This window comes from Pseudonaja textilis, chromosome 1 (genome assembly GCF_049901715.1).
Source record: "Pseudonaja textilis isolate UNSWEBS1 chromosome 1, rPseTex1.2, whole genome shotgun sequence".
Lineage (NCBI taxonomy): Eukaryota > Metazoa > Chordata > Lepidosauria > Squamata > Elapidae > Pseudonaja > Pseudonaja textilis.
In genome coordinates this window covers 20978895-20996333 of record NC_141990.1, presented here as the reverse complement: position 1 = coordinate 20996333, position 17439 = coordinate 20978895, and the positions used below count along the sequence as shown (strand labels likewise).

At 38.3% G+C, this 17439-nt stretch overlaps 1 protein-coding gene across 1 annotated transcript; it reads left to right on the top strand.

Annotated features, from left to right (window-relative positions):
* Nucleotides 1-241: 241 nt before the first annotated feature.
* NIPSNAP2 (nipsnap homolog 2) lies at nucleotides 242-16465 on the top strand. The gene is made up of 10 exons (XM_026708527.2): nucleotides 242-436; nucleotides 5758-5897; nucleotides 5985-6030; nucleotides 7253-7347; nucleotides 7679-7749; nucleotides 9198-9338; nucleotides 9761-9792; nucleotides 11289-11383; nucleotides 12591-12674; nucleotides 14907-16465. Exons 1-10 carry the CDS (start codon nucleotides 342-344, stop codon nucleotides 14969-14971), a joined length of 864 nt encoding a protein of 287 aa, XP_026564312.1. The 5' UTR covers nucleotides 242-341; the 3' UTR covers nucleotides 14972-16465.
* The last annotated feature ends 974 nt before the right edge of the window (nucleotides 16466-17439 follow it).

Sequence of the window (17439 nt, the reverse complement as noted above, 5' to 3'; positions counted from 1 at the left end):
CGGCTAAATCTATAGAAGTCTTGCAGGTAGGAAATAGAGCAGTAGCGAGATTTATTTCGCGGGCTGCCCTCCCAAAATCTTTTTTGCTATCCCATTTGTCCCTTCTTTCAGTCGCGTCATATTTGCGACTTACGCAACTCGGGAATCCACGCGGAGTTCCTCCGCGACCCCTCACCATCCCGCGCCTCGCATTGCGCGCGAGGCAAACTTGCCCCTTCCTCTCCCCGCCCATCCCCTTCGCTATCCTCTCCTCGCAACCCTAATGCCCCCTAGTGGCTGACCAGGTGCAACGCGCCGCTCTCTCGCCCCGCTCCCCACCGCCGCCAGCGTAGGTGGTCAAGATGGCGGCCGGAGTGCTGCTGCGGGGGAATGGGGGCCGCCTCCGCTGTGGCCCCTTCCCGGCACCGGGGGCCACTTTCCGTCTTATCTACCTCAGGTGAGCGAAGCTGCAGAAAGGGGAGGGAAGCGTGTCCTGCGCGCATCCCTCTCTTCACCACCCCGTCCCGCGGCCGCCGTTATCCTCAAGGTCACGGGCAAGTCAGGTGGTTTCTAGGAAGCTCCCCGTTTCCTTCGCTCTGGGAGGGAAAAGCAGAGCACCAGCCCCGCCCAGGGAATGGTTGTAAATGCGTCCATGGACGCGGCTGGGGCCTAATACAGCGCCCAGGCTGGATCTGTGTAACCCTTTGCAGACTCTTTATTATGCTCCCCCCATCCCCGCCGGTCTAATGTTCTAGTGGCTGGTTTCTTGCGACACGCGTGCGCACTGGAGGAGTGTGGATGTGTTGGGGGGGGGGCGTGTTGGGTAAACCCCCGACAGTTTATGGTTCAGGATAGAGGATGGAATGAATTAGTCATCGTGTGAAAGGGTGTCCCGTTCTTGTCCTCTGCCCATGTAAACTAGTTTGTTTCTTCTCAAAATCCCCATAGTTAAGCCCCAGCAAAGACGTTTTGAGACACCCGCCTCATCCCATATTACAGGAACACTCTCCTCTTTATTTCAACGTGTCCATTTGTATTCTTATTAAATTGTAAGTGACTTTGGAACCCTTTATGATGGGTTGTAAGTATCCTCTTAGCAATAGTCGTTGGATAATATAGGACATTCCTGTCATTTCAGTATTGGACCCCAAATGCTATGTAAAGTAACCTGCAGCTGTAGATTTTTCGTCTTTCTGCTTCCACTTGTCATCCACTGGATCATTCTTTTCTAGTATGCTATACTAAGAACAGGCAAAGGCCTGGCATAAATATATTAATATACATTTTATCGAGCCATTCCCTCTCCATTTATCTGTGAAGCCCATTGGCTACCTCCCTGCCCATGAATTGGCTCTTCTTCAGTTACTTTAGTTAACAGCGATATATGCCACTAAAGCCCCCTTGGATTTTATGTAGCACAGACAGGTTAGTCTTTGTGCAAAATGTCTGCGTAGATTCTCAGTCATTCCTCAGATCAGGGTTGTCCCAAAGGAGCTGAAGAAACTTCTTGGATGAGAAACATCTTCAAAGAAAAACCAGAAAGCCCAGTTGTCTCTTGAAAAAAGCACCTTTGGGACTTTGTACAAAAATTAAAAAATAATGGACATAAGGAGTTATCAAAGAGTAGCAAAGTAAAAACAGAACATTCTCAGGTTTATTTCAACAGGGATCTCATTGAGTCGGAGACAGCTGAGCACTGAAATGTTTCAAGCTTTCTCAGAAAAATTTAGCACTGAAATCAGTGTCTGTCTTGTTGGGTTTCAGAACTAAACTAGGCAGTTATAGAGATGCAGATGACAGGCTCAATATTCTCATGAATGATATCACTTTGCAAGCTTCTTCCCGAGAAAGCTTATAATTGAAATATCATTGTCAGTTTCGAACAAGGGCTATTAGACACTGTCTGAATTTTTTTATCAAGGAGATCCATCGTAGATGGCTGTCACAACCACAATTGAATCCAAAATTTCTATTACTAAACAAGGCAGCTGTTAAGTGAATTTTGCCCTGATTTATGACCTTTTTATCATAGTTGTTAAACAAATCACTAAGTGAATCATGTGGTCATTAAGCGAATCTGGCTTCCCCCATTGATTTTGCTTGTTGAAAACCAGCTGGAAAATTACAAATCACATAATCCTGGGACAGTGCAACTCTCATAATACATGTCAATTGCCAAGTGCCCAAAGCTTGATCAAGTGACCATGGGGATGCTGCAACAGTCCTAAGTGTGTTTATCATCCAATGATTAACATCAAATGGCCACTAAACAAATGGTTGTAAGTCTAGGACAACTTGTACAACTTTCCACATGGCTGTGAAGTTATATAAAATCATACATTGCAATGTCCTACCTGTCAATGAATACTTCAGCTTCAACCATAACAATACAAGAGCAAACAATAGATACAAACCCAAGGTTAATCGTACCAAACTTGATTGCAGGAAATACGACTTCAGCAACAGAGTGGTCAATGTCTGGAACACTCTACCTGAGTCTGTGTTTTTTTTCCCCAAACCCCAAAAACTTTAACCTTAGGCTGTCTACTATTGCCCTCACCCCTTTCCTAAGAGGCCTGTAGGGAGAGTGCATAAGCGCACCAACGTGCCTACCGTCCCTGTCCTATTGTTTCTTTTTTTTTCTTATATGTATCCATGAATTCATAACTATGTTTTTACTTATACCTAGTATCTTGTAACAAATTGACAAACCAAATCAAATAAATAAATAAATAAAAATAAAAAGTTTGTTCGATGTGTTTGGATTAGTCACCATACTAATCCAATCCTAACACCATTTGCTCAATATATGTGGGAGCAGTTCCTTCTCAAAATCACTTTTAAAGTTGTGCATGCCATGGGAGCAGTTACCCAAGCAATATCTTGTCCTGATTATATCATTGTGTGCCACCCAATTAGGCAGGGAGGATATCTTTTGGCTCTCATTGGATAAAGAATTTCACCTTGTAGGTACCAGGAAGATAGTCTTCTCTGCCATGGCCTGGCCCCTTTGGAAAACCTTACCCCCAGGGGTGTGATGAGCCCCCACTCTCCTAGCCTTCAGAAAGATTGTTAAAACCTGGCTCTGCCAATTGGCATGGGAGTCAAAGAGTGTTAGACATTCCTGGAGATGGTTGGTTTCATGAGAGTGTTCTCTCCACCTTTTTAACTTTTAATACAGTAACCCTATCTTTTAATTCTGTTTTTAATTTTGTTCTTATTTACACTTTTATATTTTGTAACATTAGCTAACCATAGTCACTTAGGTGAAATGGGCAATATAGAAATCGGATGGATGGATGAATGGATGGATGGATGGATGGATGGATGGATAAATATGCATCATATGGTGGTTGTGAGGAACAATGGAGAGAAAAAAACAGATGATTGAGAACCTTGGGTTTTTAGGTGAAAGGTGATATATAAAAATAATAAATAAAAATCTGTATCAGAACTTTCCCCTGCATATCCTTATAATTCATAGCCATCCACACCAAGTCTCTTTCAAATGAAGGTTTCAACTATTTTATGATCTTTGGCCCTAGGTACATTTCTGTTTCATGCATCTTTCTGATTTTCCATTCCTAGGAGTCTTCCCCAACCTGGTGCTTCCAAATAGCTTTGAGAGAGAATTGTTACTAGGTGGTAAAGAAGAACACATACTTTTACATTATTTTTCCTCTATATTTTCACTTTTAAAAAGTAAGAGAAGCATAATCCCTTATCCATATCTATTAATCATAGCTGTTCAGTGTCTCCTTGTACCACAAGATGAGCAGCATATAAATTTGATCAATAAAAATAAATAAATTCACACTGGGATCATTTAAATCACATTCAAGGAAGTAACCGAAACAATTGGAGATGATCCAAACTATTCTTTACTGAAAAGAGTGAATAATCAAACCCCATGTTTTAGAGGCCCCAATGTAAGATTAATGTGAATAGGTTACCCATGTATAGCATGCATGAGTGCAGTAAACACCTTTAAGGAATGACAGAGGCTAGTGTTTGGTAACAAAGGCTGGATAAAAATATTCTGATTTAGCTACTAAATCCAGAGTGTAAAGATTGTTTATATTTTGTTAAAAACTATGCCTGATAAAGATGTATGGGCAATTCAAACGTCCTTGAGATGTACTAGTTTCCTAGGAAACAGGATTTTTTCACAAATTAAGTAATGAGGCCCTGGAATTATTATTGTATGATTCACTTCTATTGTATGATTCACTTCTACCCAATTAAGTCTAACCATTTTGACATGAATTAAGAAGCAAGAGTGATACTTATATGACATCACTGTTTATGGCTGTACTTATATTACTGTCTTGTACATAAAACATTCTGAATATATAGACTAGACTAGAGCCACTGTTAAGGCTTACCTTGTGGCGATAAGGGTAATGAAGGATCATTAGTTCTCTACCATTATTGTATCTGTGGAAAACCATCTCATGGGCCTATTTTAGGTGATAGATGTCCTCTTGGATAGAGGGGGTTTGGAGATCCCTTGCAGGGGTCTGCAAAAGAATTTGTTTATCTATCTTGCAAAGTCACCCAAATTTGCTCACTGTTGAACCCTGGCTTTGTTGCAGATCTGGGAAGGGTTTGAACCTGTTGAGCCTGAGGAAGTGAACAGAGACCTTGGGATTAATTTGTAGTAAGACACAGAGAGGGACTACCTAGAAATTATATCTTCCCCACTGAAGTTAAAAACTTATGGCTCTCCAAAGACATATTACTAAACTACAATTCCCAGTAACTTCAGTCTGGGGTAAACTGGGAATGCACTGGGATTTATAGTTAAGCAATTTCTGGATGGCTGCAGATTCACGATGTTAGATTAAATGAATACTTAGATTTCAGTATAGTTGAAATATCCTTGTTATATGAGTAAAACCTAAAAGAGCATGATCTTATATATCCAATTATATGTCTGTCCTATTGTTAGACATTTAGATAAAAGGGCTCTGCAGCCTTTCAGATCTAGTCTTCAAACGACCTTCAAAAAGCTCATGATCATAAACATAGCACTTACTGTTATTACAATATTAACATTGCATCTATGTGCAAAACCTAAAATCTGCCATACTTTACCTGAGGACTATGCAGCTATTACTATGCCTCCAGAAAAAAATGCTGTTTTAAGAAGTTACATACAGATGGCACACTTATACTTTTTAAAGTAGCATTTGAGCTACCACATCGCTTTAGTAAGTAGTTGATAAATTGAAATTGTTAACTTTTAAGGTGTTTTTTTAATCTGAAAAAATATGATGTTGGTAGTTTTGATTGTGACTATGTGCCATCAAATCATTTTTGATTCTTTGAAACCACAGAGATTCTCTCTGATGAGCTATCCTATCTAGTCTTGATTAAAAAAAAAATCTGTCTAATATCACTGCAGAAAGTTAATCATGTAAGTTGTATACCATTGAGATGTTGTTTCCACATTTTACTATTTTTATTTCTAAAATCCTTGAAAAGATTCTCTGACAACATACTAGTTACAGAAGACTTCTCTAAATTTGTGCTTTCTCTTTTACCAAAATAAAGAATATTGACAAGAAATGTTTAAAAACAGAAGAACATAGTGGTAAATATTTTAAAAAATAAATGTGTATCTTCTATCTTGTTGCATGCATATAAGCTTATCCAAATTTAAATATACATAAACATAATTTTACCTAAAAAGACATTTGTACAAAAATAAATGCAATGTTGGGAATTAACTCTGAATTAACTATAATTTATATATTCTTTGACCATTTCTTGCAGGGGCCTTGCCTTATCACATAACCAATCTGGAGAAGATAGTTGGCTAAAATCACTGTTTGTCCGCAAGGTTGATCCCAGGAAAGATGCTCACTCCAACCTCTTAGCCAAAAAGGAGACTAGCAGCCTTTATAAATTGCAGTGTGAGTGTTTATTTCTATATTTAACATTTCTCTATTACAGTTTATGTCTTTCTCTTAATCATTTAACATTGATGTTTGATGTTTCAGTTCACAACGTCAAACCGGAATGTCTAGACTCCTACAACAAACTTTGGTAAGTCCTGATATCCGTCTAGATGCTTTCAAGTTCAGGTATCAGACAATGTATCTTACATATATTTACTTACAGCCAATTTTATGAACTTAGTAAGATTTCTAAGTAAACAAACATAAGATTGGGCAAATAGTTCACCTGCTCACTTGAAAGGAGCAAGAACAAGTTATCTCAGGTGATAAAATGGATAGTATTTGAACTCTGTGTTGAAACAATTAGTACAACAGAGAGCCAGAACCTTTTCCCCATATGAATTTTTGTATTTGTAGGGAGATTTTTGCATACTGTAAGATGAGCCATGAAACAGGAAGTCTGCTAGGGTTCTGTTGTTCAGGACTGTACCACCTCATTCTGCTGAATGTGTAAAAGTCATAATTATGCTATTAAATATGAGAAATATCCACTTATTAACTATGCAGAAATACTCTTGAAGTGCTCTTCTTAAAAGCAATAACTGCAGATTTTCCTTCATCAAGGCATATCTAGATTGCCAACTTCAGGTGCTTTTAAAATATCTAGATTTTCACAAGGATCCTTAGTCATTGATGTTTTGTGAAGATGCTGTGGAGAGATCTCTTACAGATTTAACAGAATAACAGTTGGAAGGGACCTCAGAGGTCTTCTAGTCCAACCCCCTACTCCAGCAGGAAACCCTATACCAGGGGTCTGCAACCTGCAGCTCTGGAGCCACATGTGGCTCTTTCAGCCCTCTACCGTGGCTCTCTGCTATCTGATCCTACCACTGGCTGGCCCCTCCGCTCCCCGTCATCCTCGCCTGGCTTGAGAAGGTAAGGGTGATGGCGGGGGATGGAGTCTCGTTCCATATTCCAGATCAGGAGGTGACTGGGTGGGAGTGAGTGATGGCGAGTTGCCCATGCCCACCCAGTCACATTGGTTGTGAAATTATTGGCCCCCTGAGGGTTTCTTTTCTGTGGGAAACAGGTCCAAATGGCTCTTGGAGTGTTTAAGGTTGCAGACCCCTGCCCTATACCATTTCAGATAAATGGTTGCCCAATCTTAAAAATCTCCAGAGTGATTTTTCACCACCTCATGAAAATGCAATTTCAAGAAGGCCAGGAAGATTCAGCCTAGATTGTACTGAATACTGATAGGCAACAAAAGTGTTAGTAACAGTCAGCCGTCACCTGTAAACACTTCAGAAGAAAGCGAAGTCGATAGCATGCAGCTTATATGCGTTCCTTTTGTTTTTGTTTTTAATCAGTGAAAAAGTTCTGCCAAAGATCCATGAAGGGAAGGAGTATCCATGTACACTGGTGGGGACGTGGAACACGTGGTACGGAGAGCAGGATCAGGCTGGTAGGAGATAAGACATATAGCAGAATGCAAAATCACTCCAATGTTTGCGAGAGATGTTTTGTTCCAATCTGGATGTGAAGTTATAAAAGGGTGGGCAAGGAAAACACAAATCTACTTTACAAAGTAGATTAACAGAGGGCTGATTACAAAGAGCTGATCAGACTCAAGTCCTGCAGGGTCTAAGAAAAAGCAAATACTGACCCAGCAAAATTCAAATGCTCTCTGGAATACTCATATCTGATGCAGCAGATAGAACCAACCTATGTCTCTCCAGTAAGAAAAGAGAACTTAAATATGCATTTTTGGATACTATTTTATATTTTGATTTCAGTACATCTCTGGCGGTATGAGGGTGGATATCCAGCCCTTACAGAAGTCATGAGTAAACTTCGAGATGATAAGGTAAAAATGAGTGATTTCTATCAATACTTTCTAACCTTTTTGGTAACTTCTGGTTTGGAGTTTCCCTTCCTCTCATGAAGCGAACATATCTTGCTCCTGTTTTATTCTGGATACTTTGCTCAGTGGCTTGTTCCACGCCCCCACCCCTATAAAAACAAACAGGTCTATATCAGAGAGAAAAATGAAAAAGGCTGCTTATGATTGGTGATATATGAAAAAAAAATCAGTGGCCACAGGGAAGGGACTTTGGGCTTGAAAGTGGCTGCTTGAGAATTGGTTTAATATAGTCCTCAGGATGCTTTGCCATGAAAGCTCTTATCTACTTCTATTTGCAAGGTTATCTAATTGTCTACTGTAAAATTATCAGACATAGCCCAGTTTCTGACATGTTTCTGTAAGCTGACTATCTCTTCCAAGAATTCATGTCTCTGGGACACTGCTATAATATTGTTAATGGAGGATTATACTTTAGAAAAGTTTTCTGCAGCTTCATCACAAGGCATTAGTGGCTCAATTTTGTTTGGAGCTATATCCCATTATCCAGCTTTACAAAAATAAATAAATGGAGAGCTGTGCCTGCTTATTTCTGATATTACAGCAAGTTTTGTACTATTTAAGAAAAAGATGAGTGATTTTTATTTTAAGATTACACCATTTTATAATGTAATAAAATTGTCTATCTGACTGCTTGGTCTTAATTAAAGTTACATATTTTAATCCAGTCTTCTTCAACCTGGTGCTGTCTACATGTGTTGGCTTTCAATTCTTGGAATCACTGTTGGATATGCTGACAAGAGATTCTAAGAGGTGAAGCCAAATACATTTAAACTACACCAAGTAAGGAAAAGATACTTTATACCATTTTTCAATCATATGAGGTCTCTTCTTATTCTCACGCTCTTTTTTCTCTCTTTTGGCTTTCAAGAGATTAGCTTATGTATTTTTGAATAACTCAATACCTCAAATCTTATATAAAGTAAGATTTATTCAAATAGTATTTACATTATCATTGACAGGTCTAGAGTTTGGTATCTATTAGGAATCACTCATATACAACCATCCATTTATCCATTCATGTATTTTCTATAGCCGCCCAACTCAACCAAGTGACTCTGGATGGCTTATAATTCTAAAAATATAAATTAAAACAATATAACAAACATTAAAACAATAAAAAACATCCACAAAATAAATAAATACAAATAGCATCCATGATGATTAATCAACTAATAGTAAAGGCAAGTGACAGGACTCTTAAAATGTTCCAATCCCAGGTACATAGCCATGTTTTTAAGCTTTGGGAAAACCCAACAAATTTGGGGCATTTGATATCTTTCCATCATTGAATTATAAATATTTAAAGAGAATCTGGGTAAATTCTTTTTAAAATATAATGTCTTTTCACAATACCCTTAAGGAATCCAATTTTTTTGGTGGTTGTTTTTTAGGAATTTACAGAGTTTCGCAAAGCAAGAGGAAATATGCTTCTGTCTCGTAAGAATCAGTTGCTCTTGGAGTTCAGCTTTTGGAATGAGCCTATTTCCAGGCCAGGACCCAACATCTATGAATTAAGGTCTTATCAATTACGTGTGAGTGAGCTTTTTTCCAGAGGTATAGAATTTGCATAACTTATTTTTTAAAATCATTTAAAGAAGAAGCATAAGTGCTTTTAGTACAACCTCCGGACTTAGCCTGAATCTTATTGGATTAACAGTAGTTAATTACTCAGAAATAATTTCTTAAGACTGCATACTTGTGGAAGCTTATTCAGATAATACAACTGATAGACAAAAATAGCAGTTTGTTTCTTGATAGAAATGCCTAATTAGAGTACCAATATTATCTATGTTTTATTTGTTTTCTGCTGAAAATTATGTTGCTTTTGAAAAGAAACTAAAATGGGATTAGTAAACTAAAACAAAGAAACTAGAAACATGGGTATTAATTCTTAGCTTGTGGGTGATAAGAAAAAGCTGTTTTAGATCTAATGATATATTTTGTTTCTTTTCAGCCTGGAACAATGATTGAATGGGGCAACTATTGGTAAGTGCCATAATGTGTTGAAGATGGCATTCTAGATTGCAGTATAAGTTTATATGCTGCTTTGAGGGATTGGAAGAAAATTACTAAAAACAAAAATAATAGTGCAAGACTAACTAGGTATCATTTAATACAATATTCTATTTCCCAAATACCTGTTGAGATTATTATGAATATGATTATCCCACTCAACCTTAGCATTTTTCATTATTGTAAATAGCTCAAAAAATCTATCAGGAGCCTTCATATATGCTCCTGCGCATTCCTTCTTACCTGATTCTCTGTTAACCCAGAAGGACAAACACCTTTATGATAAACAAAGCCCTACTAGGAAAAATAAAGGTACACATTACAAAATGAAAATGAGAGAAGAATTTTCCAGCTTTTTAGAAATAAAACGTGCATAAATATTGTTGGTATAAACAGTGACAAGTATAAATCATACCTATAATGCGATTTATATCTTTTATTTTTAGATGCGCTTGAATTTTACAACTAGGTTGAGCCTCAGATTCTCCCCTGCAAAATGAGAAGAGTAGGAGCTTGCTTTGTTGAACTGATTGTAAATATAAGTAAAATAAGTTATGTAGCATTGCTACATTAAGCTAATAATTATTTTGGATAGCATCCTTTTCAGTAGTACTGGCCATAAATGTTTTTTTTAAATTTAGAAGACAAAGTAAGAATTTATTCCAGACACATTCATACTCACATCCCATTTTTTCCAGTTCAAGACTACATTAATATGGCTCTTTAGAAAAAAATCACTTTTATCTGACTTTCTGTATAAAGTGACTGGTCCATTATTTTAGGACAGGCTAATTAACCCTAGACTCAGAACTTCCAGAAAAAAACACATGTATAAAAAGAATTCTTTATATGAAACAACCACTGGAATCCTGAGAATAAAGAACTTTGGTTGGTCATCATAAACAGTATTGCTTGAAACTGTCTAACTTAGTATAAGGCAGTTTGAGGACAGAACTGGAGAACTTGGAGAAGTTGTTGAATGACAAATACTATCCTGGGCAGCATCTAAAGGGCATCTCCTGGATCCTGGCTCTTGACAAATTGGATTGGTGTCTGCAAAGGCCGATTTCAAAACCTCTAAACTCTTCAGTGTTCTACAAATCAAGGAGACTGCCCTGCCAGATTTGTTTTAATAAAATATATAATAAGGCAACCCGAGTTTGATTTAAGATGGGAGCCTTTACAAATGCTTTAAATAAATAAAAATGGTTGTAAAATCATTAATGGATTCAAGGTACTTTTTAAAATTATAAGTAATCTACATCAAGCTGAATTATGCCTCGGTGCTGTAATCCAAACACTGCTGTTGGCTTCAGGTCTTCCAAACTATTTCTATTGCTCCAAATATTATTTAAAGCAGTAGGTGGCTCTGCAATCTGTTGCTTTTTTATTGCTGTGATTGAAATATGATGCAGCATTTATGTCAACTGCAGCATTTGGTTTGTAAACCTCTGTCTCCTTACTTTCAGGGCCCGGGCTATTCGAATCCGGCAGGATGATAAAGAAGCTGTTGGTGGATTTTTCTCACAGATTGGGCAGTTATACATGGTCCATCATCTTTGGGGTAGGACTAGACTTCAGTGTCTAGGCCATGTGTGCCTAATTCTAATTGGCTTAAAGCAGGGGTCTCCAACCGTGGCAGCTTTAAGACTTGTGGACTTCAACTCCCAGCAAAGCTGGCTGAGGAATTCTGGGAGTTGAAGTCCACAAGTCTTAAAGCTGCCACGGTTGGAGACCCCTGGCTTAAAGGCCATGTCAGGGCCCACAATGTGGACAGGTTTTAATTTTGGGGTGGTTTGAAAGATTAATTACAGAGTTGGAAGAGACCTTGGAGAACTTCTAGTCCAATCCCCTGCTCAAGCAGGAGACCCTCTATCATTCTAGATAAGTGGCAGTCCAGTCTCTTCTTCAAAGCACCCACCACTTCTGAAGGCGAGCCGTTCCACTGATTAATCGTCCTGCCTGTTAGGGAAATTTTTCCTTAGTTCCTGGTTGCTTCTCTCCTTGATTAGTTTCCATCCATTGTTTCTTGTCTTGCCTTCTGGTGTTTTGGAAAACAGGTTGACACACACACACCCCTCTTCTTTGTTGCTGATTAAAAGAGCTGAAACAGATGCTTGAAGCCTCTACAAAACTCAAGGCATATGTTTTTTTTCCATTCACCCCATGCTTGTCAAGGCCACTAAAAATACTGCAAAAAGACTGAAAGCTTTGGCCTTGTTCTGGGGCACTGGAGGCTGCAAAAGAGATGTTGGCAGGCTGCACATTTTGTACTCCTGCCTTGGACATATACTTCATTACCACTTCTAGTTCAGTCCAAACATAAGAACAAATTCTACAATTATTTGCATCATTTAATGTTCCCTTGGAAAATGTGGATTTTGTTCCTGTTAAAAATGGCAGTATTTACTGTTTTCTTCTCCGGTATTCTGGATCATTCACTGGGCTCCATAGCACCACACCATATTTTTCTTTCATAGATAGCTAAGTTCTTCAACATGAAGGGTTGGGAGTCCTGGGTCATCTGCCTAGGAACTCAGCTTTGCTTCTCTGTTAGAATCTAAATCACTTCAAAGTGCTCTTGGCCATTCTGAAAGAATGAAAACATATAATGAATGGCCAGTGTCAGGAGGATATATGCCAAATGGTACATTGACACTTGTAGTTATCACATTGCCAAGCCTTGAATGACATTTTGTTGTAACTAAAACTTGTTGGTGGCTATCACATCACTGAAGCTGCAAATCTTTTTTTTCCACCAATACTTGCAGCTTACAAAGACTTGCAGACGAGAGAAGACATAAGGAATTCTGCCTGGCACAAGCCTGGATGGGATGAGCTTGTGTATTATACAGGTAACAGTTTAAACCTCACGGTTCCTGCTGGAGTAGCATGTGGAATCCAGAGATGCCTGTGTTCAACTTTGGCTAGTGCACCAGTTTGCAGTCTGACATGGTGCAGAGAAACTGGCTACATTAACTCAGAGACAACTCTGGGCAGCTTACAAATATTAAATACTTTGGGATACTTCAATATCGCTTGTATCAGGCTGTTTTTAAAGATTACCCAGAAACTCCAATTGCTCCAAAGTGCAGCGGCCCACATACTTATTGGCTCCTGGAGATGAGAGAGATTTTTCCAATTTGTGGACACTGCACTGATTGCTGATAGGCTTCCGGGTGCCTATGAGGCTCTGGTTTAGACCTATAAAGTCTTTTTATGACACAGCATACCGTATCTACGAGATTGTGTTTCAGCCAGTGTCAGTTCAGCCTATTAGAACTTTCAGGAAGAAACTGCTCTTGGTCCCTCATTTCTGAAGAGATTTAGGAAGAGAGGCTGAAGGGACTGCTATTCTATGGCAGTATCACACTTTGGAGCAGTCCCCTTGCAGGAATAATTCTATGCTCAGAACTCTTTGACGGCATTTGCTTATATAAGCAAGAGGTAAGAGCTGCAAAGAACAGGGAAAAAAGAATTCAAAAATGGTATCCTATATAGGATTTTTGAATTCTATTTTCCCTGTTCTTAGCAGCTCTTACCTCTTGCTTATATAATTCTAGATGGCCCCTCTTGGGATTTTAATGTTGCAACTTGTTTTATGTTTCTTTTAAGGCATTAGATTGCAATTGGGTAGAAATTTGGTGGATGAATAAAAAAGTAAATAAATACTCACGTAAGATATTGTGGCCCTGGAACTTTTTAGTTTTCTCTCTTTGTTGTTCCTCTTTAGATACAGATTCTCTTCTCCAAGTAGGGAGTAGGCTGACAGATGGCTAAATGAGTAGTCTGAGTTCAGGGTAGTTTTTGGGTTGTAAACTGAAGATAAGATTAGCAAGCATTTCAGACCATATTTCTACACTTGCTTAAATGTGATAAGGATTAAAAAAACAAAGTTTTCTACAGAGCATAGATGCTGGGATCAGCAAAATTAGGGATTTGGGAGGACAATATTAGCAGTGATGCTCATCGCGTGAAGCTTGTTATACTGCCAAGGCTGAGAGTATGGTGTCTGAATTTGCCAAGGCTGAAGACAGAGAGCTGGAAAGGAGACAAATTTTATTATCAAATCAAGGTTGTCTTCTCTCCATTTCCAAGACAAGAAAAGAGTGACATGAAATCTGGACAGGAGAAAGACATGTTAAGATTAAAATCCTTAGGCTTTTGCATGTAGAAAATTGGCTTGCTAGACTCTGTATTCAGTGATCTGCATTATTACGGCTGCGGTGTAAACAGATTACCTATCTGAGCCTTGTCCTTGACTCGGCTATTTCCAACCTCTGAGTACCAGCTAAGTTCCTGGGGAGCTATTGCTGCGTCCAGATGCTGCTCTTTAAAGGAGGCCCTTTTGCTCAGGATTTCTAATTATTCTGTCTCCCTTTCCCTTTTTTAATCTTCTTGTTGCCGCTTTTTGCTTCACTGTTTCTTAAACGCATCCCACTCTTGGCTCTGTCTCATGGGTTGCTCTTCTCCCTTATCGGGAGCAACATACTTTCTTTTTTCTAAAGTCTCAGAACTGAGTTTCGAAATGCTGCAGAACACGGCTTCTATCACATGTGGTATCAAGGTTTCCCCCACAGTGCATCTTTGTCGGAGGCATCCAGGAGGGATGAAGATTGTGGCCATAACTGCAAGGAGTGAAGCCCTGCTCATTTTGTGAATGTATCATACACCTGTGTAAAGGGGTGGTGCTTTAATTGCACACCTGCAACTGCTGTGTTGGGCTTCTTTTCTTTCTTTTTACCCTCTCCTTGTAGATCAGGGGTCCCAAACTTGGCAACTTTAACACTTGTGGACTGTGCTGGCAGGAGAATTCTGGGAGTTGAAGTCCACAAGTTGCCAAGTTTGGAGACCTCTGCTGTAGATTCTACTTCCCTGTTTCTCTTTGTACCTGCAGATGTTAGGCATGATTACAGCTTTTTCTATTACTCCTCCAATCGCTTCTGAATATATGTTTATAGTTGTGGTGGCTACTATCACTGGCTCTTTGGGCTGCAGGAATGTGCCTTGTATTTTCTCTGACTTCAGCAGCCATTCATTTTTCAAGTGTCACATGTATCACCTCATTTATTTTTATTTATTTTCAGTGCCACTTATTCAGGAAATGGAATCCAGAATTATGATACCCTTGAAGATTTCTCCACTTCAGTAAAGCTACTGGTCAGCCGATGCCCATGCATTGATTTAAAGTGACTTTTTTGTTGTTGTTTTTAGTTAATTTTGTTGGCATGTGTTTGGCAGTGAAAACCTTGACCTCTCAAAGTATTATATACTGAGGGTGGTAAATCTTTTCTTTGGATCCTGCAGGAGCACTTACAAATCCATATGGAAGATTTGCAGGGTGGTCATTTAAGTCTTAGCTTTCAACCATATAACTGCAGAAGCATTTGGACAGGCAGCAAACACTGATGGAAGCACACATGCTTCAGTGATAGTCACATGAGCTTTAACCATTTGAACATCTGCATTTTATTGTGGGGAGACTTGTCAATTGAGTATTTTTGCTTTCATATCTGCTTATTCAGCCTATCGGGCCTTGTGGTACAAATCATTGCTGGGGAAAGCCTTCCTCCTTCCTTACAGTTCTCCCGATTTGTGTAGAGGGCAAATGGCATGGTTGCTTTCTTCTTTCTAGGAAAGGTGTACTGTTACCTCAAGGATGTTTGTTACCAATCTCTCCTAAGAGCAAAGGAGCTTCCTGCACTACAAAATGGTGACCGTAGTATTTCTAAAAGTCACCAATGTTCACTCAAAGACACTTGGAATGTAAGATGTGAAGTTAGAATATCAAAAGGAAAAAAAAATCTAAGTTTCTTAATATAGTTTGATCTGCAACTACCTGTGCAGTTTGCATCTGTCAGCCTTTACTCATAAGTAAGTCCCATTGTGTCTAATAAGACCAATTTCCCAAAAAAAGTGAAGCTGTTGTCAATAGGGGAGAAGTTACAATTACGGTAAGTCTTCCTGTATTTTTTACTTTTCTTCTAATTTTACTTTACTTTCTTTCTTGTTTCTTTGTTGGGAACTATAAACTTAATTGCAGAGTAAAGGCACTCATGCTTCTCATTTGTAAATACCCCATCCTGATTGCTCTGTTTCAATCAAGAGTCAGTGGCAAAAAGTTTCCCAGAATGTATTGTGGACAGCTGTGCAGTTAGATGAGATTCAAGCCATATGTCTTCAACTTTGGGATGACATTCAGTGTGACATATCTAGCGAATTCCCTAATCTATAGCATGAGAATCAGGTTAAGAAGAATCAGTATGTTAAAATATTTTACAAACACTCCTAGACTTACACAGTAAAATAGGATATGGACAGATATTTTTTTTTTGAAAAAAAAAAACATTTCAATCATTTCTGTGGGATTCTTTTGTAGATGGTAGTTCAGAAAAGGTAATAAAAAGTTTGCCTGTTAAATTACTTAAAGACAAATTAATGTTTCTGCCATGTATAATTGTCTGTTTTTGATTTTCTTTTAGAATAGATGGATTTTTTTATATGTGTGTACAATGTAGATACATTGAACTGATTAGATTGTAAGTTGATGAATCAGTGTAATACACTGTTATCTATCATCTATGATGTATCCAACATTTCAGTGATTTTTGGCGAAATATAATAAAATCCTATTGATTTTCTCATATCATGGGCATTGTTTCGAGCTTTACTGGTTATTATTAGATATTGTTTCTTTTTGCTTGGAGACAGAATATAAAGTCTTACTGAATTCACTGAATTGAATTTACTTACATGAATTATTTTAATCCGACTTGTGGAGCTGGAATGATAGAATAGCACCTGAAAAGGCAATTCAATCCATAATAGATGAATAGAATTAATTGTGCTTTAGTAAGGACGTCATTCTAGAGGTCACACTGACTGATTTTCACACAACAGGATTCTCCACAGGATCAGGCTGACTGAGGAAAACATGCTTTCTCTGGAGAATTCCTGTTCTGAGGATAACTGAAAAAAGAAGCTGCAAAACCATCTTGCACAATAAATACTTCCTGGGACATTCTAGGCATTCTCTGTGGCTTGCTGTTAGATCCTGACATGGCCAAGAGTAAAGGATGGAGATGTTTGGCTGAGCCAATCCAACCACCACATGCATATCCTCAGCCTCAATGCCCCAAATCAGTGCCATGAAACCAGATGAGGTAGTACTTTGGACATCTTCAACAGTGATGTTCAATGTCCTATAATCCTAATTGTCTATTAGAGTATAAACAAGCATTTAAACCATGAAATTACATCAGATACAAATACATCATTTTTAAATCAGAATTACAGCAGATAAAAAGTTTAAAGTCAGTGTACCAAGAATGGCTACTCCACCAGCTGAAAATGCAAAGGATCTGCAAAGCAGTAATAAAAATCAAGGAGCATAATGAAAAATGGGGCTAAATTAGAATAAGACAAAAACTATGACAGGTACAATATCCAACCTTAAAACTGGTGGTAATGAAGATACTGAAGTGATTGATAACTTCTGCCTTTATTATGTATTTAGCATATGGCATATCATAAATGGACTAGCAATACATATTAACATTTCATTTAGATTAGTAGAAGCCAATATAATATAAATATGAAGAAGATTTATGTTCAAGTATC

Excerpts from the sequence above, each read along its gene's own strand:
- NIPSNAP2 (XM_026708527.2), top strand. The coding sequence starts at position 342 with ATGGCGGCCGGAGTGCTGCTGCGGGGGAATGGGGGCCGCCTCCGCTGT. Across the intron at positions 9,793-11,288 it reads ATTGAATGGGGCAACTATTG|GGCCCGGGCTATTCGAATCC; the intron begins GTAAGTGCCATA and ends CCTTACTTTCAG. Across the intron at positions 12,675-14,906 it reads TGAGCTTGTGTATTATACAG|TGCCACTTATTCAGGAAATG; the intron begins GTAACAGTTTAA and ends ATTTATTTTCAG.